The 27,730-nt window shown below is 39.6% G+C and overlaps 2 protein-coding genes across 4 annotated transcripts; both read right to left on the bottom strand.

Annotated features, from left to right (window-relative positions):
* Window positions 1-193: 193 nt before the first annotated feature.
* On the bottom strand, window positions 194-15,404 carry znf384a (zinc finger protein 384 a). Of its 3 annotated transcripts, none has more exons than XM_085149000.1 (11): window positions 15,234-15,404; window positions 12,686-12,753; window positions 11,562-11,889; window positions 9,298-9,420; window positions 8,863-9,020; window positions 8,679-8,755; window positions 8,327-8,551; window positions 6,497-6,664; window positions 5,530-5,608; window positions 4,143-4,301; window positions 194-3,359 (listed from the first exon to the last, which is right to left on the bottom strand). In XM_085149000.1, the coding sequence occupies exons 2-11, from the start codon at window positions 12,746-12,748 to the stop codon at window positions 2,967-2,969; spliced, it is 1,773 nt and encodes a 590-aa protein (XP_085005126.1). In that variant the 5' UTR covers window positions 12,749-12,753; window positions 15,234-15,404; the 3' UTR covers window positions 194-2,966. The 3 variants fall into 3 exon arrangements, with proteins under 3 accessions (XP_085005126.1, XP_085005127.1, XP_085005128.1); XM_085149001.1 differs by lacking the exon at window positions 15,234-15,404 and adding an exon at window positions 14,883-15,227; XM_085149002.1 differs by lacking the exon at window positions 6,497-6,664.
* Window positions 15,405-16,661: 1,257 nt separating this feature from the next.
* Window positions 16,662-27,235, bottom strand: flot1a (flotillin 1a). Its single transcript, XM_085149008.1, has 13 exons — window positions 27,044-27,235; window positions 26,471-26,534; window positions 26,065-26,140; window positions 24,921-25,011; window positions 24,361-24,504; window positions 22,681-22,800; window positions 22,463-22,558; window positions 21,952-22,104; window positions 21,566-21,747; window positions 21,199-21,244; window positions 20,441-20,578; window positions 20,098-20,262; window positions 16,662-18,847 (listed from the first exon to the last, which is right to left on the bottom strand). The coding sequence occupies exons 2-13, from the start codon at window positions 26,511-26,513 to the stop codon at window positions 18,827-18,829; spliced, it is 1,275 nt and encodes a 424-aa protein (XP_085005134.1). The 5' UTR covers window positions 26,514-26,534; window positions 27,044-27,235; the 3' UTR covers window positions 16,662-18,826.
* Window positions 27,236-27,730: the final 495 nt, after the last annotated feature.

Consider the following 27,730-nt stretch of genomic DNA (forward strand, 5'->3'; position numbering starts at 1 on the left):
ATTCAACTTCATTAGTTTTGAGAAAAATACCCCCTGATCTTTACCCTGGGTATCTAGGATAAAACTGACCACGTGGAGCCACATGCTGTAACAAAAGAGCAGCCAAAAGTAACTTTCATTATAAATGTTCATTAATAATATGTACTGTTGATTTTAATAAAATACCAATAAAAAATGTAGTGCTTTCATCATAAACAGGTTTTGAACTTTATTCTCCATAAGGGAAGAAACAGTCTGTTCAGATGAGCAAGAGGTGTAACTGTGCATACAGTATGAAGAGTGTAGCATAAGAGGGCAGTTAACTGTATTATCAGGAGCATTGGTAATAACATTAACAAGAATATTGAGAATGGGTTATTTCTCATAAAAAGACACAATGAAATACAAGGAGTATACATGGAGACAATCAACCGTCTGTATGGGCATCCTGAACATTTCTGATTGGTTAGAGACGGCGTGTGCGGTGTCCCAGGTCACCAAGGTCACAGCTTCTCTTAATCATGCTTTAATTATTTGCAGATGAATCATGGATACGTTAGTTTTAAATATCATATGGTTACAGTATTAACATGGTTCTCTGAGTAATTGAGACCATTTTTTTCCACAAGTTCAGGAATCAATCCCCAACAGTAAACTTAGCACAACAACACCTGTACAGATGTGGAATTATATATTTTAGCCAAACTGCACCTCTGGGAAGCCTCAGTGGTCCCTGTTTATAATGTATTAGGGATCCACCAATATTGGTACATATTCACCATCAATGTCACTGGGATACTGATAAATATGAGATTTGGCTAATTATCTGTTGTGTTACAATTATATGACTGAGTAATTGGGAATGGGAATAATTTAGGAGACTTGAGAATGCCATTTTAGCTCATTGATAATTAAGTTATTTTCATTTCCTTAGTACAAAACAACTTGTTACTTTAAAAATCTGTATAAATTCATCCACACTGTTGCCCCAATTTCCATTAGTCCAGGGAACAATACTCAAGTCCTGCCCTACAGTGAACCTATATAACAAAAGCACAAATGTGGAATTAGAGATAGTTTTACCAAAGTGCTTCCCTTATGCCCAAAAATATTTTAAATGACTAATTAAAGTCCCTGCTAATTTTCTTCTTGCAATTCACTGATATTGGTACGATATCTGCGCCGTTGCCTGCCATTGGGATTAAGTTATGAGGACAGACTTTAGAAAAGTATTTATATGATTTAAAAGGCAGAGCTTTAGAGTTCACTGACATCAAAAGGGAACAAATAGATACATCCTAATTTTTTGCCTAATTATCACACTTGAGGTTTAATTGACTCATCTCTGGTTACGTCCTAATTAAGATCAGTTTCACAGTGTGTAGATGGTGGCTGTGGTTGTGATAAAGGAAACAATTATTCTCCCGTCATCTCCTCACTTTGCTGAGCGTGACGGTCTCACAGCCCGTCAGCTTTAAAGTTGACCTGGGACACTGCCAGTGATTTGATACACGTTAATTTGATTTCCTTTAGTTTTCATAGATGCTTTACACAAGACATACTTCCCTTTTACAGATGAAAAAGTCTTTTCTATGTATTTTATGTACAGCATACTGCAATATCATAATGCCTCAGATTGATAATAATGTGGATAACATTTGCAATACAGTTATAATGAAAGTAGTAATAATATGTATGAAAAGTTCTTTAAAAAAAAAAGGATTAATAACAGTACCTGTCAGCCATTTTCATCACACAATCATTATTTTCCCAACAACCATCCTGACAATACAAACTGGGCTGCCTTAACTCATTGGAGGACAGTAAACAGTTGAATAGCAACAAAAAGGAAGAAAGAACCAAGACGTTCTGTTAGGACTTTTCTCTCTGTTCCATCACATTCATGCGCTCACGTTGCTTCCTGTTTGATCACACGTTTCTCTGTTGGTAGAAAAATACATACATATGATATATAAAAAAAAGGTAAAGGATGAAAAACATAGGCGTGAAGTAAGTTTCATCAAGTGCTTTCGTTATGACCCCTCCCACCCCCGTTTTTCTCTCTTTTCTGTCGTGGTTCCTGCTGTGGACTTCTTACATTTAGTGCATTCTCCGACCGATCGTGCTATCTTATTTAATACTTTGGGAAATGTTTCCTCGCTCCTCTGAGAGGAGGTGGGTGTAAATAAGGATATCATGATCTGTAAAATGTACACTTTTGAGATTCGGCTGCAGGCTTTAGCGAGACTTCCCAAACGCACGCTTCGTTTTTCTTCCTGCTGCTCCTTCCTTTGTAGCTCCAATTCAGTGTTTGTGATGTAGTCTGCGACACCCGACTGTGCCTTTCAGATGCTGTTTAAACATTTTTGCACCGCTGCTTCAGATGCTCTCTCTACAGTCTCCCATCATTCACTCCTTTCTTTGTTTTGGCTTGAACTAATAAGTGATGAATGTTCAGATTAATGTGATCTGAATGTCTTCAACATTTACACTATTCTTTGGACCATAACTGCTCAAAGAATAGTGAAATTATTTTTTTAATTTTACAGATATTTTACACCTTTATCCTCCAAAGATCCCTCAGAGCAGGACTGAGAGATACATGGCAAGTGGGCTCAGGAATCAAGAAGCACACTGTAAAATATCTGTGTAAGTAATTTATGGTTGTACTCAGCATCAAAGCTTCTTAAGTGGGTGAATTCAAATTTACTTCTATCCATGATTGTATTGCATTACCCGACTAACCGCTTTTAAAAAATAATCTCACGGAAAGCTACGGAAGTCTAAACTGAATACACTAGTGTTTTTACACTTTCAAATTCAGTGATGTGTCAATAAAATAGAAGATCTGAATTATAGAAATTCACCCAATCAGCTGTTTTCCCCCTGATTTTAAGAAGGCTCTAATACTGAATACAGTTAAATTACTTGTACATATGGACCATTTTTACTCGACTAATCCCTCGAGCAGAGCAGGAAGACGCAGCCTATGAGTTCATGTGCTCCACCTGTATGGCTGACGTGGAGACGGTTAGGCAGAGGTCTTTGTGGGTCACTGGCAGGTCTGCCACAGTGACTGGTTTGTACTGGATCTCGCTGGCTGACACTGTCTTGTACTGGTGTAGATCAAATGGGCAGGGGACCACAGATTCTGTGGGTTGCTGTTGTGGCTGGTAGCTGCCTGGGGGTCCGGGGTTTGGGTTCTGGTTGTTAGGGTTCGTCTGGTTTTGGAGCTGGTTCGCTCTGCCCGCACCTCTCCCTCGACCGCGGCCTCGGCCCCTGCCTGGTGTCAGACCCTGGGCCTGCTGAGCAGCTACTGTTGCTGCCACTGTTAATGGGTCGGGGTTGTGCTTCTTCATGTGTTTCATTAGATACGTCTCCTGGAGAACGGATGACAGAAGTAGAGCACATGATGTCAGGAAAGAAAAACAGGAAGAATGTGTTTTGATTTTTTTAATACAGCAGTTCACAGAGCAGACTATGTCATTACATTTTCTCAGAAAACTATTAATATAGCTTTGTGGTTGTATGGCATCACTAACCAACCATTTAATATTTATAGTGAATGATTTTTGAGTTAATGAGTTTTGCTGCTGGGCAGAAAAGTGTTGCAAAACATCTGGATGTGAAAGTGAAGCTAATTTTTCTTTAGCTTTTGGGTAAATAATTGAATCCACATTAGACATTTGTGCCATCTGAAGACTAAATGAACATTTGTGTTCAATCTGAAGAAATATCCTTCACGCACTCCTGAAATATCTATGAACAAACCAAAGACACAATCCCTGTGTCCATTGATGATGTATGTGCATAATTATATAATTACTAGATACATTAACAGTACCAGCTGCTATACAGCATCTGGCTTAAACTGCACGAACAATGATTTTGGCAGAGAGGGATGATCAGTGCTTTGCAGTAATAATCATTATATTATTCTATTCTAAGACCTGAGATCAGAACAAAAGGCTCATTAGAGCTCTACATATAATGCATGTCAGACAGACTTATGGATTAACAATAAACAACAGTGTATTAGCAGTAAAGCATCTGCAAATCAGCAGTGCAATTCCTGCCAACTCTCTCCTGTTATGTCTTCTCTGTTGCAGTACAACCAAATCTACACTTTCAGTAAACTGCATGTCAGATACCAGAATTCTTACCGAGGTATAGGATCGGTTGCAGAGGCCACAGGAGAACAGCTTGGCGTGTTTCACGGTGTGTGTGGACAGGTGAACCTCTAGACTGGCAGCATCTGTGTAACCACGATTACAGTTGTGGCACTTGTACGGCTTGTCTTTGTTATGCTGCCGACGGTGAGACTGTGATGGAAAAATAAATAAATAAAAGAGGCATGTAAAAACTAGGAATATGTAATTTGATCTTGACTACAATAGAAAAGGCAAGAAAATCACTCTTTTCAGACTAGAGTCCAGCTGATATATTAGGCAATATTTGCTAAAATATCAACATCGGGATTAAAGCTGATAAATGAAAATTAAAAAGGAGACATTAGTAATTCATGACCTGTGACAATAAAACATGATTATTTTTAAACTGCACTGTCCCATTATCTCAGGAAAGTCTGATAATTAACTTCATTTAACAAATGTTAGGGATGTTCTCAAAAAAATATTGGCCAATAGGGGTGGGGGAAAAAATCGATACTTTGTAGTATCGTGATATTTTGTTTGCTAATAATGTATCGATACAGGGACAGCAGAAATCGAAATTTTGTTACAAAAAAGGTTTTGGTGGACTGGAACATGCTCTGACTGTTGATCCTTTTTCTGAGCAAGAATCCTGACATTCCTTCACTGTCCAAATGTGTTTAACTTTTTTTGGCAGCAATAAACATGACAGTTTACTTATTTTAATTTAAGACATGTTTTATTTTAATTAAGTTTAAAACTTTTTTATTTAATGTAAAATTATATTTTGTTTTAATTTACTTTCAAATTCTTCAGTTGCTGAAGGGGCTGCATAGTTTTCATAAACTGCATAGTTCAGAATAGCTATAATTGTACCAGATGGTTGATTCAGTTAAGTTGGACTAGACTGTAATACAAACCGTTCAGTTTGTCAACAATAAAACTGAAATGAGAGAAAGACTGAGTGTGAGACTTTGATATTAGATAAAATGAATATTGATAAAGTTTACCTTTATGTACAGAATCTGAATATCGCATAATATTTTAAAAAATTGCAATAATATCGTATCGTGCGTTAAGTATTGTGATAATATCGTATCGTGGGATGTATGGTGATTCCCACCTCTGTTGGCCAACATGTTGAATTTTTAAATCTCTTTTTAATTATTAACAATGAAAAATGATCCAAAATAAAATTTCTGTGAAAAAAAAGCTAAGCATCAACATATCTACTACTCCATCACACTTGGTTGTACATTTTGTCTACAAAACCCAACCTGTGGAACCTGGATGAGTATGAGAACCACTGGCTTGCAAGTAAATATATGCTAGTAGCACTAGAGCCTTAGTAAAGTAATGATCATGTCAGTGGCAAAGAGAAAACCTGTGGATTCAGTACCTGGAGGTTGGACAACTGAGTGAAAGCTTTTTCACAGCCAGGATGATTACACTTGTACGGCCGGTCACCGGTGTGAATCCTGGGAAATCACAGTCAAAACAAAACAAAGGTGTCAAGTTTGACGCACTGACAAAGTTAAGATACTTCTAGATCAGCTCAGCCCCTTGCTTCCTCATGTTGCAGTTTCTCAAACTTCTACTTTCACTTCCTCGAGAAGGAAACGGCTTTGGTAAATTTGAATAGTGTGACCTTTGGTTGCTATTGGTGCACTTTAAAATCACATCCTCTGTTTTAGCACATTTTATCATGAAGTGTCTTGATGCATGCTCAATCATCCAGGTAAGAAAATCCCAAAAAGTTGATTCTGTTTAGGTGGACGTAGCGTTTTCAGTGGGAGGAATGTTTCGTCACTAATCCAAACAACGAAACGTTTCTCTTTTTTGGGATTTTATGATGAAGCAATAAGCTATGAAATAAAGTTTTAGAACAGATACACTAGGCTGCTAATACATGCCAGTGATCACACATCAACCACATTCTTCTGTCCTTTCAGGTTGTAGTGCCTAGCTTTGTAACAGCCTTTCGCCTTCAATTAGGTTGAGCTAATCTGTGGTTTGATTGTTTCTATCATCCGCTGAAAACTATTTTTTATGGGTCACTCACCCTTAACTTTTGAATCTTGTTTACACCTCAGTGTATGTTTGTAGTAAAACATAAATATGGATTATTTTGATCTTTGAGGCATGCCGAGCTACTCTAGTAGCATCTAAGAGTTAAAATATGGAAGTGGGGAGAACAGATCCATCTTATAAAAGAAAAAAAGTACGTGTCAGATTTGATAGACACTATAAACACACAATAACTCAAAAAGAAGGACACAAGCACAGTGACATAACTCTCCATGCACCTGCTCCCATACATGCACACATTCAAAACCCGCCCGGCCCAGCCCAGCTCGGCCCAGTACCGTGTGTGCTGCTGTAGGTGACTGAGCTGCCTGAATGTTTTCTGGCAGTAGGAGCAGGTGTAGGGCTTGGCCCCGGTGTGGATGCGGATGTGCTGGGACAGGTAGCTGGAGTTGGCAAACGACTTGGAGCAGTGGGGACACTTGTGGGGCTTGGCCTCAGTGTGGTTTCTAACACGGGAAACCGGGATTGGAGGGTTAAGGGGGGTGGGAGGGAGAGAGAAACACAGAGAGAGAGAGAAACAGCGAGAGATTTTTAAGCTACAGCATGACCAAACTTCATAATGAACCGAAGACCAAATCATGCATTTAAGCTAAAAGGATCTGATCGATCAAGTATTGATCACAGATTGCTAAGTTTGACAGTGTGCTCTTTGTGCTGTGTCTGAGTTGTGAAAACACAGAACGAAACATACAGCAAGCACAGTCACGCTTTTCTCTTTCTCTCTCTCTCTCTCTCTCTCTCTCGCAGTCTCTCTCTCCTTTTGGTGTGCACTACTTTGAGTGAAGTGTGAGTGTAGTGTATCTATGAATGTCTGAGTCTGCTGCAGTCAAACCAAAATGTAAATTCAAGATGAGTGCCAGGCCAGCGGAGCACATCTTCCTCTTTAAAATTAATGGCCTGAAACCCACAGAGAAAACCCAGTGCATGGAAATGAGGGAAATGAAAGCATGAAGGTGAATGACAAGGTCAACATAAAATTAACACATTTATCAGAAAGGCGACAGCCTGGATGGGAGATAGATTTATCACTCATATTGTCACAATTAATGAAATATAGTCAAATTAAAACTAATTTTAGTGTCCGATTAGCGCCACAGTAAAAAGGGGTGTAAAACATGCAGGTTAAAAACTGCATATCAGGATGTATTTTTTAGGCACAGCACGTACAGTTAGTATGCAAAGTGTACTTAGACTTGTATCGTGCATTCTTAAAAAATGTTTTAGAGTTTTTATCTTGCTGAGAATGAAAGGAAAATGTTTTAATAAAGACATCTGAATAACAGAGACATCTAGAGAAGATGCTGAAACAAAACAAAAAGGGGATGCATATTTTGGTGAAACCTGAGTGACAGACAGGTGTGTTGGTGAGAAAAGGCATTTAAATATAACTCAATCATCCTGTCTCACTTACTGCTGGAATACCGAGTATCTGAATCTCTGCATATATAAGGAAACAAATGACATTGATCTGACTAAAGTCTGGGTTATACTCCAGTTCAGACACGGACAAATGGAGACCTGGTGCCTGGGTGCATTTAAACTTGTTTTTTCTCTTGTTTAAATCACTAGTAAATTACTTACCAGGGAAAAAAATACTTTGACTGAATGCTGGGAGAATTAAGGAATTTCAGTAGTAGTATGCCATGTGATTGGCTGATTAAATATTCATGTTAACAAGTGGTTGAACAGGTATATCTAATATAGGAATATGGATATGTTGCCCACATACCTGATGAACCTCAGGTAGCCATTGTAACTTAATAAATATTGCAGCTGTAAGTGAGACTGTGTAGGAGTTGTATTTAATTACCTTTAGATACTGACTCAGGAAACTGACTTCCCATTCTGACAGTGGGTCCCAGTTTTTAGAAAAGAATGAATGGTCAAAGACAAGTACTTAAAAATAACTTAGGGGCATGAAATAATTTAAGTTTTGGGGACTTTCAAAGATGATACTTTGACTGTGCAGAAAGAGCTTTACACTGTCAGCACTCCCCAAAACAACCCAGACAAGTCCCAAGCTCACCACTCCTTCTTCCATTTATCTATCACCACACAGATGTTCACATGCACACATTTTAACACACGCACACACTCAGGCCCAGTACCGTGTGTGCTGCTGTAGGTGACTGAGCTGCCTGAAAGTTTTCTGGCAGTACGTGCAGGTGTAGGGCTTGGCCCCGCTGTGGATACGAATGTGCTGGGACAGGTAGCTGGAGTTGGCAAACGACTTGGAGCAGTGGGGGCACTTGTGGGGCTTGGCCTCGGTATGGGACTTGGCGTGGATCTGCATGTCTGACTTGCTGAAGAACGTCACTGCGCACATCCGACACCTTGGCAGGCAAGGAATGAGAGGAGAAGAGAAGAAGAAAACAGTTATGATAAACAAAGCACAGAATAAAACTGCAAGTATCTAAAACACCATTAATATTTTCCTAAACTTAACGCACTTTATCCTACCTGTAAGATTTGGGTCCGTCTTTGTTAGTGTGATCATCCTCATCATTTGACAGATCATATGGGTCGCCAGCGTGGTGCTACAATACAATAATAAAACAATTACTTATGGTTGTGAAGGTAAAATGCCTCATAGTTGGTTCTATAAAAGGAAACAAGAAAAAAAGAAAGAACATAAAAAATTCACCTGTCCACCAGCAGCAAGGTGTGCCAGTATTAACGCATCACTTCCTGGAGGGAGGACCCCACCCACTCCAGCCACCCTGCTCATCACCTGTTTGCTTTTCCTGCCTCGTTTTGATGGTGCCGGCATGACAACAGCAGGAGCAATGTCCTCCTTCTTATCTAAAAATGAGAGAAAATTGAGAAAGAAACAAAGGAAAGGAAACAGGGAATGTTGAGTGAAAACAGGGACAGTTTGGAAAAATTATGACGCACAGCTCAACACCAAACCTTACATAAGACAGATACACAGATGTGTTTGATTGTGTATGGATGTAACAGTGAAATTGCAAGAATACATCAAGTGTCTAAAATAAAATGCTAAAAAGGAGCCCTGAGCCTCATCATTTTTTTTACGTTGAAATTATTAAAATGATGGTGACCTGCACCTGTGTATTACCTGAATTTGAGGGGTGCACTGCAGACACTATCATGGTGGTGGCAGTGGGGTGTCCAGCTACAAAAGACTGCGTGGAGGCGGTGGGGACCAGTGTGCCCTGTGGGGTGGTGATCACCAACCCCGCTAAGAGGAAAAGAAAAACTGTGATCTGGCCGTCCTGATCTCACTCTGTTAGGCTTTTATTCTAACTAACAGTTAATGGATGATGCAATGATAAAAGAACTTTAATTTTCAACCTTGCAACTTGAAAGCCACACACTTATAAAGGACAAAGCTACAGCACTAACTCAAGACTCGCTAAGGTTTATACAAAAGATTTTAACGAATATTTTTAAACAAGCTGTGCATAAAAAAGGGGTAAAACTGCTAATATTAACACTAAGTACTACTACTACTAAATGGACACTGAAAAAGAACCCTGTTGAGATTGTGATTAGTAGCCACTCTAGATTAATATGTACAGTGTCATTCACTCCTATGCACATATCTTGTGACACCAACAAATATGGGTAGAGTTCAAAAAGTTCTGGAAAGAGTTCTATAAAAACCAAAGACCTTACCTGGTTTAAATTTGGCTGAACTCCCATTTGAGATCATCTTTTATGGGATCTGCAGACAGCTTCCAACATGGCTGCTCTTTTTGTATTGCTCTCATTCTGATTATTTACACGGTATGCACTGTGTATAACCGCAGGAAATCAAACTGTGTCAGCAAGCAAACATCAGTTTCAAGCTGATCAAGGTACATGCTTGGTGATGAGACCTGGGTCCAAGCAGTCCACAGCTAACCGGTTTTTATACGAGTCCACAGTTCCAAGTATGTCTGATGAGGAGTGAGACCACGAGCAAGCCCGGTGTGTTTTTAAACACACACACGGTTGGACACCATGATATCGTTCTCCAGGGTAACTCTGAGAGACATGATGAGTGTCTCCACTGTGATGTCTCTGGCACACTTTTAAAGCATTTCAGAAACAACACATTTAGTATGCCTGCTGGGTTTTATTTTAAAAACTGACTAACTTTCAACTCTGTTCCTTTGTCTGTTACTTCCTGTCCTTCTCCTATGCTCTGTGCTGCTACATGTTGCTTCTGTAAATAAAAAAAGAACTGTTCGCTTTTTCTAGAGAAACTTCTGATGGAATTGCTACCATTGTCTCGAGTGGGTGTGAGGAAGCAGCCGTGCCTGCTGCACTCCCAGGATGAGTCTGTTAATGTGAAGTTCCAATATGACATCCTGAGGAGTCTGATGAAAAACATAAAAGTGCAAACAACATGATCTGTGGTGCGTGTCATCACGTCGTCACGTACTGTTTGATGGGGCCAGGTTTTGGGCCAGTATTGGGAATCTGAAGAACACCTGCATCCCAAACTTTTTTCAAATGACTCAGCATAACATAGCAGATTTTTGACCGTCTAGCTTCACCTGGGGACATTTACATGATCTCACTGCCATTTCCTTTTTAAAAGAGGTGCACACACCGCTGTAGTTAATTTTAGCGTCATGTTTCTCACATTAAATGGTAAATGGCCTGTATTTGTATAGCGCTTTACTAATCCCTATGGACCCCAAAGCGCTTTACACTACATTCAGTCATCCACACATTCACACACACATTCACACACTGGTGATGGCAGCTACATTGTAGCCACAGCTGTCCTGGGGCGCACTGACAGAGGCGAGGCTGACAGACACTGGTGCCACCGGGCCCTCTGACCACCACCAGTAGGCAACGGGTGAAGTGTCCTGCCCAAGGACACATTAGGACAGCATGATCTCATCTCATATGTTTCCCTTCAAAAACCATGGAGTTAATAGCTTGTTTTTCTTCTAGTTTTTTTAATTAGTCACTTACAGACACCTTGCAGGTGCATTCATGCAGTCTTGTAGAATTATATTAAAATACTACCAGTTACTGCCATAAAGTAGGGAAAATAAATATTTTAAAATTAAAATACATTTGGATGAGTTATTCCTTTTTTTTTTTTTTTTTTTAAGAAAATGGTCTTTTAAAAATTCTGTAACACTGAAGCACACATGCAAACAGACATAACAGGGATGCCACCAAGATCAAATAAACATCCAGAGGTGCACAAGAAGATGATCTTGAACAGGAGACTGGCCAAATTTAAATCAGGCAAGTTTTTTTTAAATAGACCTTTTCAGAGAATTTTTCTTTCACAATTTGCAAAATAAGAAAAAAGACAAACTGGAAAATCATCTACGACTCAGGTTGGTGAAAACATCAGAGCTGCTCACTCACCTGCAGTCATGATACCCGTGGAGGGAACAGGCACAACGGTGACGTTCTGGGAAGTGTGCGACTGGTGCAGGTGTGCCCCCACCGCACTCAGGGGTCCGCTATTGCTGTTTCCACCACCACCCCCTCCTACATTGCCTCCGCCTCCTTCCTGTTTAGGGATCACACGTAACCCAGCCGCTCCGTCCACTGAGCTGGGGATGGCGAGTACGGCCGTGGGGTAGTGGGGGGAGGAAGTGGAAGACGCAGAAGAGTGAGGAAAGGAGGGCGCACTGGCCTTCTCTGGACCTAGTTGCTCCTTCGCCTTGTTCAGGAACATGGCGTTCTCAATCTAGACAGAAGTGGGGAGTGGAGAGAGGAAAGAAGGAAGGGTGTAGGAATTAGGGGGCAAAGGAGTGTGATACAGTAAGGGTGAAATGTTTCATGACGGTGGAAGGAAAAGGATATGAAAGGAAGGAAGAAAGGTAAGGAGAAAGGAGACTTGCCAGAGATGAAGAAGGCAGGTTGAAAGAGGAAATAGGATGAGGGTGTTTGGAAGAAGTTGAAAAAGAAATAAAAATACAAAAGACAGGAAGAAAGAGAAAGATGTGAAGAAGAGTCATATGTTTATGCGGGGGAAAAACAGGACGACCCAGAGATGACACAAGCAGAGTGGCGATAAACGTAGTGTGTCATGAAAGGAAAATGGAGAACAAATGAGACAGAAAATGAGAGGTTAATGACAGTAAAAACAGAAGGAATTAAAGAAGAATAAAGGAGGAAGGAATGGGAAGATTGGGGAGAGTGAAGGGTAGGAGTTAATGGGTTAGATAAGAGCAGACAGAGGAAGAGGAAGAAACAATGGAAGAGAAGAGAAAACGAAGGTATGGTGAGATGCAAAAAAAGCAAATGAAAACAGAAACAGAAGATTGAAAAGATGAGAGAGGAGAGGGACAGGAGTGATCATGTGAACCCATCAATAAGTCAAATAACTTCATCAACGTTGCCAGCATTATTTAGTGGTGTTAAAAACGACATGTTCAGGTTGTGATATAATCTTTAAAGTGCTTCTGGGTATTTTTTCCAACAGCACAGACCACTATACCATGTGTAATTCAAGACAATTCCAACAATAAGGTTGTGTCTACCTGTCCTTGTACAGTGGGGACGGGAGACCAAAAGTATGATGAGTTGAAATGGGAATCGTCCATTATTTCTGTAATTAAAAAGCAACACACTTAGAAAACACCTGTCCTGCTCCTTCTTTTTTCGTTTCTTTTCTTTTAAATGAGACCATGCATGGCTGTATTTCAGTAATCTTAGTCCGGTTCCTTTCTTTCTCCTCCGCACGCTGACACACCGAACACGTCAGTTTCAGGATCAGCGTGCAGCTGATCTAAGACTAAATTTAGTCCACGAAATCGAGCCACTTTTCTACACAGCTAACCTTTGTTTTTAGGAATACCAATCAAAATGTCTGTGACAAATCTGAGCAGTTTAAGCTTACTCTGTTGTGGCTATTTCTTTAAATAATTAAGATTTGTACAGAGGAGGATGTGAAAGGAATCAGGCAAAGATGGTCAATCCCAGAACGGATGGAAATCAAAAACCTCTGTCTAGACCAGTGGATCCAAATGCTGTGTCAAAGCATACTGATGTACCCTCTCAGCCCAGTAAACATTATAACTGAAACTGCACAAAAACATAGTAAATGAGATTTAATTTTCTCTATTATTCCACATTAAATACCCTTAGATTTACAAAAAAAGAACTGACAGGCAAGAGGATAACATTTAAGAGGAGATAACACTGATCTCTTTACTGTGTGGAATAAGTCAAACAAACTACCTAAAGAAACAAAAACTGTTATTAGAAATTACTTAAAAAACTGTCTGCAATTTGATGCGAGGAGATAAAAAAAATGCTAAACCTGTACCTGCAAACTAAAAATTCCCTTCCTGAAGAAACACCGCCCCCTGTTAAAGAGCTTGGGATCTCAACCATATGCAGTGGGAACATTTGTTTGAATGTATGGAAGTGCCTGATAAGGCTATGGATCGCTGTTACATGCTTGCTGCAAAGCAACATGCACATGCTCAAAAGCACCATTGTCACTGACTTCCTTCGAGATAACCTAAATCCCTGTTTTCTGCAAACATAAATACAGGTGTGTCTTGAATTTGTCTTGCTTTTTATTTTTCTTTGACCACATAAAGTTTGAGAACCACTGGTCTAGAGGGCAGCATAAGCAAGAATTAAGAAAACACTAATGATAATCAGTTTTTGAGAATTTAATGATTGTCTGTAACACAGCCCATGCACTTGTATACTACTCCCTTACACAGCATGAACAAATTGCAATCTTAGAGTGCGTGTTTTATCAGCAGCATGTCAGTGAGGCTAGTTTTGCAACAAAATTGGATGCGGGTGCACCATTAGGTGAAAGTAACACCCTCTCCAAGAGTGCACACAGCTTCTTGACAGTTGAAAAAAACCCAAAATAAAAACCCACTGTCTATCTCATGAGTAATCAACCTGTAATCTTCCGTTTCCTGATTATGTCCCACTAACAGAGGCAAAGAAGGAAGTTTCATTGTTCTATGTTGGCATGCATTTGCACTTTATTTTAGCTTTCTGAAACATTTTGAGACCGTGAATGCCATGCATAGTTATCCTGCTCACATACCATTAAAAGCACGCAAGTAATTACATGTTAGCAAAGCCCAACTGCCATTAATAATTTATAACAACTGATATTCAGTAAGCCCCGCAAAGGAGTATGAGAGGCCCACAAAAAAAATCACAATAACGATTGAGGTAACGCCATATTTCATGCAAAACATTTGCAATGCATAACTCATGAAATGTTTTGCATTGTTTTTCATGAGCCTCCTCTCCCCTCTGCAACTGCAAGGTCTATAAATAAATGAAAAGAAATGCTTTCAATGCAATTTAATTATTTTTCCTGATTCTGCAGCAAAGCATCAGATGCAAGGGGCCGTTATTAGTGCAGTACAAAGTCAATGTTTCAGTGCTCTGAGAGACGTTTGTTCCCCCCCCCCCCCCCCTCCTTTTTCTTTTGGAGGAGAGGGTGCAAGCTGCCTCCAAAAACTGTGGCATGGCTAGCGCCGAGCTAACGTTAGCTGTGCTTTATGAAATATTGCAAAAACAAATTTGTCACAAATCGTTTAAGTCAGGGTGCTTTTTTTGCAACTGAGTCTGGACAGATGTGTTAAACTGCACCCAACCGGCTGACAAGAGCGTAATAACATATCTGGGTTATGCACAAACATGGCTAACGTTAGCTGAAAAACGCAACAAGACGAGAGGAGCTAGCTAACTTGCCTCCATTAATTTTCTCCTTTTGTTCGCTGGATTGGTCTAGCTACAAGGAGGCCTGTATATTCAATATGCTTAACTAGCCCGCCGCTTAGTAAACACAAACATCCGTGCTCTCCCTACGCCTCCATTCCTCACTCCCTGCTCATCTCGCTGAGAGAAAATAAAAAAAGAGAAAAAAAAAGTCTCGAATAAAAAAAAAAAAAAACGAAGACAGGAAAAAAAAACGTCGACGCCGTTGCCTCTGTAGGAGACGCAGCTTCATGCAGACTTCCGGCGGTTGGGACGACGGTGCTCTCAGACACACTGAAAAAAACACTTAATTAACAACCGACTAATAAGTCCTGTGTTAATTACCGGTGAACTCGACTCCCCTTCAACCCCCCCGGAGCTTCCTCGGGTCGGGACAGTTGGAAAACTTTGTCCAAATCCGCCCCTCAAACCCCTCAGATATGCCTTTTTTTTCTTCGTTTTTTTTCCTTTTTTTCCCCCTCCAGCTCTTCTCCGAGGAGTCAAGGCAGGCTGAGTTAAACAGCTTCCGGCCACACTCTTCAAAATAAAATCAAAGCGCGATTCTTTTAAAGTTTGATTAAAAGCGTAATAATCGATGTTAACACAATCAACTAAAACTAAACTATAAGTAGGTGTAAAATATGACATTTTATACACCGAAATAAAATGATTATTAATTTTTTTTTTAATTAAAAAAGCGAATTTAAAACAATAGTGTTTAATCACAAAACCAGCAAAAAAGTATATTTATAATTTTATCAAAAACAGCCTAATGAGGTTTTGGTGCTACATGACTTAGAGTCAATTGTCTTCAAAAATAGCTGTTTTGTATAAGAATATTTATTCAGAAACTTATCTTATGTATTTTTCATAATAATAATTAATACCAAACCACAAATAATGCCGAAAACTAATAAAACTGAAGTAAAACCAAACATACAAAAAAACAAATACAATTTAAATCTAATCGACCGAAATCCACTCTGAAAACTCTGAAACTTAAGTGACCTGAAAACAAACGCCATATAATGTAAAAAAAAAAAGAAAAAAAAAAAAAAGGGGGGGGGGGTTCCGGTAGGAAAATCTTCTATACACAAGTCAAATAATATAAAACAAAAAACCCAAACTAATAATTGTGCAATAACTAACAGCCATTTACCCATATGTTTGCTCCTCTGAGAGTTTTGAATTAGACTTCCTGTGCTGGTTTGGCGTTTTACCAGCTAACTTGACACACCTGCCAGCGTCTATGCAGTATCTTCCGGTGTATTAATTATCCAGTCAGTGAGGACGTCGTATCAGTTTCTATGTATATTTCATTTCTGAATTAGCTGAATGGTTTTCTCATTTTGCACAACAGCTCTCAGGTTATGCGGACATGTGAGGCTATTAAAAGGTAATGAATGCTTGTACTTATAATATCCACGTCACTATAATTATTATCGCCCATTTAGCCTGAACTACGTCCATCATATAAAATGGACCTAAGATACTTTTGTCAGCATTTATAATGCAAGGAAAGAACTCTAGTGTTTGTTGCACGTTTAATTGCTGGCGCAACATCAGCAATTCATTCTTGGGGAAAGCACCATGCACCATGAGCATTTTATTGAAAGATCAATGACAATAAAATGATGATGAAAACGTTTATTGGGATCCCCTTATGCATGTGAAAATTGTTTATTATGCAGTGACTATTCAAGACCTCACAGATGAAAAAATAAAATAAAAACGGAAAAAAAGAAGCTAAAATCAGATGTATAAACAGGTGAGTAAAGAAAGACAGCAGTGGAACATTTAATAGCTACAATAAATCTTTTTTCACAAACAGTAAAGATTGAAGTCGTTTCCCCTTTTGCATTTAAATGACAAGGATTTTGTGTATAGAAGAGCAGAACGACATTTTCCTAAAGTACACGGAAGAAAAATAAAAAGCAAACATCCACTTTGGTCAAACATCACGAATGCAACACAACAGGGTCTGAAACATCACAGAAAACTAATAAACTGCCTAAAATACATTTATAATGAATTAGTCAAGCTGTTAGTGGTGATGCAAACAGTGCTCTACACTGATACTGTATCAAATATAAACTGTATAAATACATACACATACATATATATCCATATTTAGTGCTGATCCAGTAATGAAAGCACACTTCCATTTCTATAGCTGGGTAATCTCCTACTTTGGTAACTCCACAGTGAAGCTGCACACGCCTACTGTGTCCTGACTTCAAACATATGCATTTGCAATATTACTTTACAGTATAAGAGTGACAGGTGTTGATGCATGCATAATAACAGTAGTACTCATGTATGAAAGAAATAAAATGTACCCTCAGGACACTTACAGCACGTGTGGTTGTGCTGTAACCAGGAGTGCAGAGAAGTCACAAACAGTGTTTAGAGCTGGAGACAAAACTGCTCAGTTAAAACAAAACCATATATCCATCTTCAGAGTTTAAATCCCTTCTGATGTATTAAAACGTGTCCATAAAGATATTTTCCTAACTAGCCCCAGAGGGTACTGGTGAGGTAGAGGGATACAGTTTGATTGGGTGGTGACAAAAGGCAAATCAGGATACTTTACAGGTACTACCGTAATACTTTAGAGCTAGTATTACACCTTCAGTAGAATATAAAGCACAAACTACAGCAAGCAAACGTAAAGAAAAAATAAACAGAGCAGCAAACACCCCTTTCCCTGAAGCGCGAGCTGCCCTCACTTAACAATCGAAATATTTAGCTTCACATTACGCCAAAGCGTTATATACTAACAAATACTTTATGTTATGAATACACAGGGATATTCTCATCGCTACTATGAAAAGCAAAGCTGTATTTCACACATTTAAATTCAGTCTGACTGGCTCCACCTTTATGAGAGCTGCTACATAACTGTTATCACTGGGGACCACTTTACTTAAGATTTGTAGTACACATCATGTATTAGTGGACTGCAGGGTGGTACAGACTTAAGGCAGTTGAAGCTCCTGGTTGGGAAACACAGAATCCCATTTTTTTTTCCTGTACCTGACCTTAACCTAATATCTCCAAGCCGAGGCTCAACAGGAAAAAAGACGATTCACCGGCGCATCAGTTCACAAATAAAGAATAATGAACTTACTGATATGCCTGAAATAAAGTGGCCCCAATAGATTGTACCGTTAAAGTACCAAGGATCATAAAATATACAACAGTAAAAAAGAAAAGAAAAAGAAAGACAACACATTTTATAAACCCTATACATATTAACGCTGAAGTTTACAGATAATATCAGAAATATTCACCCTGAACCTTTATACACCAAATTTATTTCAGAAATACATGTAGAGAAAAGACTGATGGGTTAAAATGCATGTCAGTGATTATATGATAATATGCAATATTAGTAGGATTAGTAAATGAAGGTTTTGGTTGCATGTTTTAGCACATGCTCATGCTAAGAAGCACTTAAGGTTTGGCAGCAAGGCAGTGTGGACACACACACACACACACAGAGTTATGAAGGAATTATTAATGGTAAACAGGCACACAGACAGAAGTGTGACATATAAACACAGAAAGGGACAAAGACAAAGATCAGTCATGTAAAACTCAAAAAGTAAGAAAGTTCATCAAACCATCATAGAATACATGAAATATGATTATATTATCCTCTGCTTCTTGTTACCCGTGACCCTGAACTGGATAAGCAGAAGGTACAAGGATGGATGGAGGCTAAACGAACGCAGTACCGCTAAGCACAAAGTCATAACATGAAATAACATTCGTAACTGTAATCAGACTATTTTCACAACAGAGGAACATCACAAACCAGCTGAACCAGCAACACAGCAGAATGACGCCGTGATGAGAGAATCATGCAGGGAATCCAGACAGCTGATTGGACACTGGGAGGAAGGACTGCCTGGTCATCGCATGGCTGATTCTCTTCAGCCTGTATGAGAGGCCACCTACAGAAAGGAGAGATATGATATTATGATGTCAGCAGACTCCAGAGAATACACAGGCCTAGTCTTGTTAGACCTTATCTCAGCCTTTGATACAGTCGACCATACCATCCTGATAAACAGACTGAGAGACCTTGTTGGGATGTCTGGCTCTGTTCTAGACTGGTTTTCATCTTATATATCTGAAAGGAGCTTTCGTGTGTCTACAAACCAGATCATGTCAGAATCTACAGAGTTGTTGTGTGGAGTTCCTCAGGGCTCTGTGCTGGGACCTATTCTGTTTTAATATACATTCTTCCTTTAAGCCAGATAATACAGTTTCCTGAAGTATCTTATCATCATTTTGCTGACGATATTCAGCTATATTATTCTTTTAAGCCTGCTGAAGCTCATAAGCTCTCCAATCTGATTGACTGTTTAACCAACATTAAACAACGGTTGAACAATAACTGCTTACAGCTAAACTCGGCCAAAACAGAAACTTTCATTATTGCACCAGGCAGTGCAATACCTGATATTAAACAGCGAATGGGTGACTTAGTTTCCTCACAGAAACATAACCTTAAAAAAATCAGATAATAAGAAGCTGCTTTTTTCATTTGAGGAACATTTCTAAACTTAGATCCATCGTGTCAACAAGTGAACTCGAGATGATAATACATGCTTTTATCTCTACAAGACTTGACTACTGTAACAGCCTGTTTACTTGTCTAAACATGAAAGGGCTTGGTTGTTCAGGTTGTTCAAAACTCTGCAGCGAGGCTACTGACCCGCTCGAACAAGGGTGCTCATATGACCCCTGTTTTAAAGTCGCTGCACTGGTCACCAATCAGATTCAGGTTCCATTTTAAAATTCTAGTTTTAACTTTTAGAGCATTACAGAGATTTGATTCGTACACATACCTCCACTCGTCCCCTATTTCTACGGGGTTTGGACTCAGTGGAGACCTTCAAAAAGCAGCTAAAGACATTTTTATTTCAAAAAGCTTTTAATTAGACCAGAGTTTTTATGATGTATTTTATGACTGTATTATGCTTTTACCTTGTAAAGCACTTTGTGACATATGTCTGTGAAAGGTGCTATATAAGTAAACTTTACTTACTTACTTAGAGAAAGGTGGATGTTTTAAAGTTTTGTTATATTTAATGCTGAATTTAATTATTAATAATTCAATTTGATCAGTAGGAGCTATAAGCTGTAGATGCACGAGTGCAGGTAAGTGTAACATAAACCGAGTGCCTGAATGAGTCACCTGGGAGATGTTTACACCAGTCATTTTCTCCAACGCCTCAGGCAGCTGGGTCATGATGTCCAGCACCTCTCCTGACAGTTTGGCCACGCCCACATCTCCACCTCCGCTGGATACCATGGTAACTTTTTTGGCTTCACACAGAGGCCTGCTGATCTCTTCTGCCATCTGGTGGACAAATGACATCACAGCTGTTAAAATTGTAACCAGTGAATGTAATAATGTAATCCAGAAGTAAACGCACACACAACACTCATGACTAACAGGCTTCAAATTCTCTTTTTTTATCAGCACAATTCTAAAAATAAGAGCAGGAAATGCTTGTTATGATGATGTTATCGCTCACCAAAGGCAGTTTCTCCAGCAGCATGTCCACCATGGCGCCCTCCTTGTACTCCTTGAAGGCCTCTGCCTTCTTCACCATCTGCTCAGCCTCAGCACGCCCCTTGGCCTCCACTGCAAATGCTTCAGCCTCACCTTTAACCTGAAGGAGAAATGAGGACGGACTTATTGTACCAGAAAACACCGAATCTCACCTTGTACCTTAATGTTACAGAAATTAAAGTGAATTACAAAAGACATTTACAAATGTTACCTCATACAAAGCGATGGTAGTTTTAAATGCCTCCTCTAATATCTTATGGATTTTTCCCTCATCCATATTCCATTCATCCCCTTTTTTATTGCTAGATTCAGAATTATAGGCATAATATAAGAGGTTTCACCTGGGCTGCATGTTAATACTCCTATAAACATAAATCATCATGACTGATTTAGCTCTTTGCCTTCCATCTCCTTATATCCTCTTCTAATTTAGAGTTCAGAGACCCCAAATTAATACTGCACGAGTGTGACAGATTTTTTTGTAGATGTACACCCAAATAATTTACTGAATACTCTGAAGATTAGATTTTTAGATAATATCTCGTATTTAAAAGCAAGGAATTGTATCTTTGATACATTAAGGTGGTAGTCAGATAAAGAGCCCTACTGAGCTAGATAATTAATCAGTTTGGGGAGGGATAGGAAAGGTTGCCCACATAATTCAAGATGACATTTGTGGAAAATGCTTTTGTTTTTTCCCCAGAAACAGCTTTGACTCACTCTTATGGACTCAGCTTCAGCCTCTGCCTCCATGATCAACTTAAGACTGGACAGACAAAAGAAACACAGTCAGCTGGTTAGCAGAGAGATAAATGATTTGACCAGTACAAACATGTCAGTCATGCTCTTTCAATATAAAATGATAGCTCAAATGTTATTCTAACATAAAAAGAAGGATTTAAGTGGACGGATGAAAACTTGCCAAATTACAAAAAAAGAAAACACACAAACACACACACACACGAGGGATTTTCCATGTTTCTTCTTCAGACATATAAACAGAGAAAACACCCCAGAAAAACCTAATAGCCTGTCTGCTTACTGTCGTTCCTGCAGTTTAGGAGGTGAAAACGAACCCATCACTCACCGCTCAGCCTCAGCCAGCTTCTCCAGCCGGTACCGCTCAGCCTCTGCAGGCTTCTTCACTTTGGCCTCCAGCTCTTTCTCCTTGCGGGTGATCTCCTGCTCCTGCAGCATGATCTGCTGCGCCCGCTCAACCACCTGCACCTGCATCTTCTCACTCTCAATGCACTGCTTCGTCTTCGCTACCTGCCAGAGGAAAACAGATCATACATGTATGTCTGTGCACATAATATTCTTCATTTAATATCATGAATTGTAAAAATGTTATTGATTTCTAATAAGTTTAAAACATTTGGCCTGCAGTTATAATTAAAGAAATGCTGTGCACTGCATTTAAAATATATATTCAGCTTCGAGATCAAATAGCAAAATGAGCTGCTTCCTGTGCACCTGCAGCTGGTAGGCCATCTCTGATTCAGCCCTCTTAGTGTTGACTTCAATGTCATAGGCTGCCTTCTTCAGCTCATAGTCCCTTTGAGCTTTCGCCATGTCAATCTCATTCTTGTACTGAGCCGATATTTTCTCCTGCATGGCATGAGCTTCCTGCAGAGAGAGAGAGTCAACGAGGGATGGAGAAAGGATGGAGGTCTAAAATAAACAGGGTGAAGATGCTAAAAATACAGACAGAGTTTAGACAAATGGCACCAGCGACGAGGCCAATAAGACTAAGGCAAAGACACACAGTGAAGTGCTCTGTAAACAACCTTCTAGATGATTTAAATCCAGTTTCTATTATTAGCAAGAGAAGTATTTATCCAAGTGTTTCTAAAAATAAAGAAAGATCTTCAAACTACATCAACAAGCCCCATTGACACCTGTTGCAAAGAGAGATCTGTGTAAAGAAATAGCTTTATAGTAATACAGTATTTAAAAAAAACAGTGGCAAAGTGACAGATCTCACCCTAATCACAGCATCTCTCTTGTTTTCCGCCTCTCCAATGCGAGCATCTTTCTGAACCTGCGCTGTTCGGCCTTTCCCCAGAGAATGCAGGTAATCCTGTGTGCCAGCAGGAGACAAAAGATCTGATGTGAGTTTACTGGTTCAATTTTTAATTTCGAGAATCCACAAAAATGTACTGAGATCATCTATGATACGATTGTTATAGCGCAAAGAGATACCTGGTCATCGTGAACATCTTTGAGGGTGTAGCTGACCACGCTGATGCCCATGTTGACCAGGTCAGAGGAAGCCACCTTAAAAACCTGCTCTGAGAACTTCTTACGGTCCTTGTAGATCTCCTGTAACACAAACACCTTCGCTGTGATGCAGAAGTTTGCTTTTTGAAATGTACTCATCACACTGAGGTTGTGAATACTGAAGGTGTGTTCTAATAACACCTGTTCTATAATTCAGTTGGATGATAAACTCCATTTATCCATTTATCAACTCCAACGCCACCCACACTCGACCCGCTCCAGTTTGCATACAGAGCTAACAGATCAACTAAAGATGCCATTGCTACAACGCTCCACACCACCATCTCTCACCTGGAAGTGCAGGGCCGTTACGCCAGGCTGTTCTTTGTTGACTTTAGCTCTGCTTTCAACACGATACTCCCGGACAGACTAATAGTTAAACTGCTGGAAATCGGACTTCCTTCTACCACCTGCCGCTGGATCAGAGACTTCCTCTCAGACCGTGTACAGAGAGTTAGAGTGGGGCCTCATCTTTCCTCAGCCCTCAGCCTCAACACCGGCTCTCCACAAGGCTGTGTACTGAGTCTCCTACTGTACACTCTGTACACACATGACTGTGTTAGTTCCCACCCAGACAACACAGTCATCAAGTTTGCAGATGATACCACCGTGGTGGGGCTCATCTCTGGGGGAGATGAGACGGCGTACAGAGCTGAAGTTCAGAGGCTGTCAGATGGACCTTAATACCACCAAGACAAAAGAACTGGTAGTTGACTTCAGAAGGAGGAAGTCCGAGCTGCAGCCTGTCAGCATCAACGGGGAGTGCGTGGAAAGGGTCTCCAGTTTCAAGTTTCTGGGTGTGCACATAGACACAGACCTCCAATGGAGCTCTAACACCTCTGCGGTCTTAAAGAAGGCCCAACAGCGTCTCCACTTTCTGAGAATCCTCAGAAAAATGGACCTGAAGAAGGAGCTGCTGACCGTCTTCTACCGCTGCTCCATTGAAAGTGTGCTGACGTATTGCATCGGTGTGTGGTTCTCCAGCTGCACCACAGCACACAGAAAGGCACTCCAGAGAGTCATCAATATGGCCCAAAAAATCATTGGACATCCTCTTCCCTCCCTGAAGGACCTCTACAGCACTCGCTGTCTCAAGAGGGCACGCAGCATCCTACGGGACGGTACACACCCAGGACACCGGGTGTTTAAGCTGCTGCCGTCCGGCAGGAGGTTCAGGCTGCTGAGGTCCCGAACAAATAGACTCAAGGACAGCTTTTACAACAGGGCAACAGCCCTGATCAATGCAAATAGCTGACCTGATTGGCTACCTCCCTGGACTTTTTTAGGGGGGAGGTAACAATGTTTAAAACAATAACAATAATAATATTTATATTTATAACAAGGTGCAATAATAATTAATGTGCAATAATAACAGTGTGCAATAAAAATACACTTATTCTCCTTTTTTATTACTAAGTTATTATACTGTGTTGTGTTGTTTGTGTTGCTTTGTGATGTGTCATATCGTGTCGTGTTGTGTTATATGTAGTGCCGACGTAGGACAGTTTTCCAATTTCATTGTACTACTGTACTATGTATGACTGTGCGATGACAATAAAGAGTTATCTTATCTTATCTTATTTATTTACTTTAACTCCTTACCTCAACAGTCAGATGGGCGATGATGGCTCGCTGATGTCCTTCAAGTGTCTCCAAGGCGATCTGAGCAATTTCAGCCTCTGACTTTCCCATGAACATCTGGCAGGCTGCAGCTAACATCTGTTTATTCTGACCCTGGATCTTCATCTGTAGGAAACAGCTGCTTGTTTATTATTTAGACAAACACTGACATAAATATTGGGTTCATTTCCTCGATGCACAGTGAAAAATAGCAAATCGGGAGCTGGGCTTCACGTGCAACTACATGGCACTGTCAGTGTACCCGACCCTAATATTTACATTGGCCTGCTTTAATTAATCAACAGATACAATAACATGCAAAAATAAATAAACAATAAACAATAAAGCAGCAACAAAGTTTACTGTAAACAATAAGCAAGTAGGAAAAAACATTCTGTTGCTACGAGTAACTTTATACATCACACAAAATGAATCTTATCTGCTAAATGTTAATCTTCTAGTTTACACCTGTCCTTCTGAGAAAGGCCTCCCCTGTTTTGCCAGCGGCAGCACCTGATTCATCTCCAGTGGTGCACACTGACCTGGGCAATCCCGGTGACAGAGATGGGCACTCCGTGGCGGGTGTAGACTTTATCGCTCTTCACATTCAGAGTCAGAGTGTTCAGGGAAATCCTGGAGAGAGGCCACGTGAGAGATATAATGGGAAATATGATTATTGATTCATTTTCATTACTCTAATGGTACATTAGGTGTAGCAATTTCCTCCTTGCTTTTGTTACACTGAGTTGCAAACACAGTGTATATAGTAAAAGGGATTTTTCTTTTTTTAAATGTTGGTACTAGACCCAAATGTGGCCTGTGTGGAAGCTAATGTCTTAAATTTAACAGGAAGACGGAGAGAAAGGACAGACACTATCTCTACTTTTAAGATTAGGCTTAAAACTTTCCTTTTTGCTAAAGCATATAGTTAGGGCTGGACCAGGTGACCCTGAATCCTCCCTTAGTTATGCTGCAATAGACGTAGGCTGCCGGGGGATTCCCATGATGCATTGAGTTTTTCCTTTCCAGTCACCTTTCTCACTCACTATGTATTAACAGACCTCTCTGCATTGAATCATATCTGTTATTAACCTCTGTCTCTCTTCCACAGCATGTCTTTATCCTGTCTTCCTTCTCTCACCCCAACCGGTCGCAGCAGATGGCCCCGCCCCTCCCTGAGCCTGGTTCTGCTGGAGGTTTCTTCCTGTTAAAAGGGAGTTTTTCCTTCCCACTGTCGCCAAAGTGCTTGCTCATAGGGGGTCATATGATTGTTGGGTTTTTCTCTGTATCTATGAAGCGCCTTGAGGCGACTTTTGTTGTGATTTGGCGCTATATAAATAAAATTGAATTGAAAGGACTTAAAAAGCAACAGTTTATGAACAGCAGCTGGATGCTTTACACATATTTATTACTAATGACAAGGATGTATATGCCCTGTGCTTTAAATGTGTCCCCAAAAGAAATCCTTCATTACTATAAAATTAATTTAAAATGAATTTGTTAACCTTTTCCCCCCTTTTTATCTGTTTTTGCTGCTGAAGTGCTGTTTGCCTTCTCATCATATTATTCAATTTGTCACTTAAAATATAAAATATATCGGCCAAATGTCAACAGTGTTTGCAGAAACATCAGGAGGTAAACTAATGGGATACAGGAGAACATAAATAAACTTTGTGGTTTGTTTACCTCTGTATCTGCTGAACGCAGGGGATGATGAACACTCGGCCTCCGGCTATCATGAGAGGTGGAGAACGGCAGAAGCCTGGGAGAGATCAGAGACCGCGCTGAGCATCACAGGGAGAGTTTAAACATTTACTACTTCATGATAAAAACAAATTCAACAAACTTCCATCACAAATCAAGTTCTGGTTTATGTTCAGAACTACAGACCCATTAAAAATCTGCATTTTTTTTCTCTCCTTTAGAGAAGTCTAGGGCACCATCTAAAGGTTTTGGAACATTTTGTTTGCCTTGATGTGACAGCCATCACATGTGCGTTAATTAATGAAAAGCAGCAGTTATGTATTAGTTTGATGTTATAGTTTCTTAAGTTGTTTAGATTTCAACAAAGCAGTACAAGGCATCATTTTACCTGATACCACCATAGCCTCGTTGGGACCACAGGTGTAGAACATGTTTGCTGATCCTCCTTCAGACTAAAAAACAACAACAAAAATTAAAGAATAATTATTTAACAAAAAACACTTTTATAAAGGACTTGTTTAGAAAATCCATCAACAAATGCATAAGGCCGGAATCGCAAAGAGTTATTATACAAAATATAATTTTAAAAACACTTTATATATTTTATTAGTTTCTTTTCAGAGGCTAAATATGCAAGCATCAGAAATCACAATGATCAGCTCGCTCCCAGAAGAAAAGGAGTGGATGTGATGGTGGTGGCTAGACAGATGAGCAGCAGACCAGCGGAAAAAATCTAATTAGCGCAAACATTGCGCAGTAAAAAGCCCAAGAAAAGCTGCAACAAACGCAAAACCCCGAAGCTCACAAACAAGATCAACAGAGAGATCAAGATTTTAAAATATGTGCAGCAAAACAAATATGAAGTGCAGGCTGTTTATCTGTTAGCTTAACTCAATTTCAGCTACATCTGTGTTTACACTCGATGAATGTGGATACAGAGAAAATGTGGCGACACACTCACCGGTTAGTGTACAAACGACGTGGTTTAGGTGGAGTAGAGTGAAAAGCGATGAATAATTGGCCGTTCAGATTAATGAGTTTTCATCCCAGATGACGTTTTCTCTCGTTGGATACGAAATGATGCGGTTAGTGAATAATAAGGCTGCAGCTCAGTGGCTCCAATAGAGCACGCCCATTCAGCAAACTTTGTGCTTCCGCCATCTAGTGGCGAGGTGGGGAAACGTCATTTTTCAGGACTGTCCTCAATCATCATCACCGCTACTGGGCGGGTAAAAACACTTTATCCATGAAGCAGGTGGAAAGCAACTAAATACATTTATTAAAGTACAGTTAATAGTTCAATTTTCTACAACTTTGAATTTTATTATTAAACACTATTATTATCTTGTATATCTCTCACTTCTGATTTTAATTCATTTCCATGGTGGATTTGCTTGTTTCAATCTAGCTAAAAGGTGCGAGATGGGAATGTATAATTATTATTATCTTTTTTTTTTTTTTTTAAATTTAAAATTATTATTAATTTTAAAAAATTGCTTTTATTTTCTTGTAGGCAGTTCTTTAAGTTTTCTTGGTTTTTTTTTTAAATTTTAGTTAACTAAAATGTTTTTACACCGACTAGTTTTGGTATAATGTCATTCTTGCGTATGACTCCAAATTATTCAAAAGTACTTTTATGAAAATTGCA

The sequence above is a fragment of the Neolamprologus multifasciatus genome, chromosome 22 (genome assembly GCF_963576455.1).
Source record: "Neolamprologus multifasciatus chromosome 22, fNeoMul1.2, whole genome shotgun sequence".
In the NCBI taxonomy this organism is placed as follows: domain Eukaryota; kingdom Metazoa; phylum Chordata; class Actinopteri; order Cichliformes; family Cichlidae; genus Neolamprologus; species Neolamprologus multifasciatus.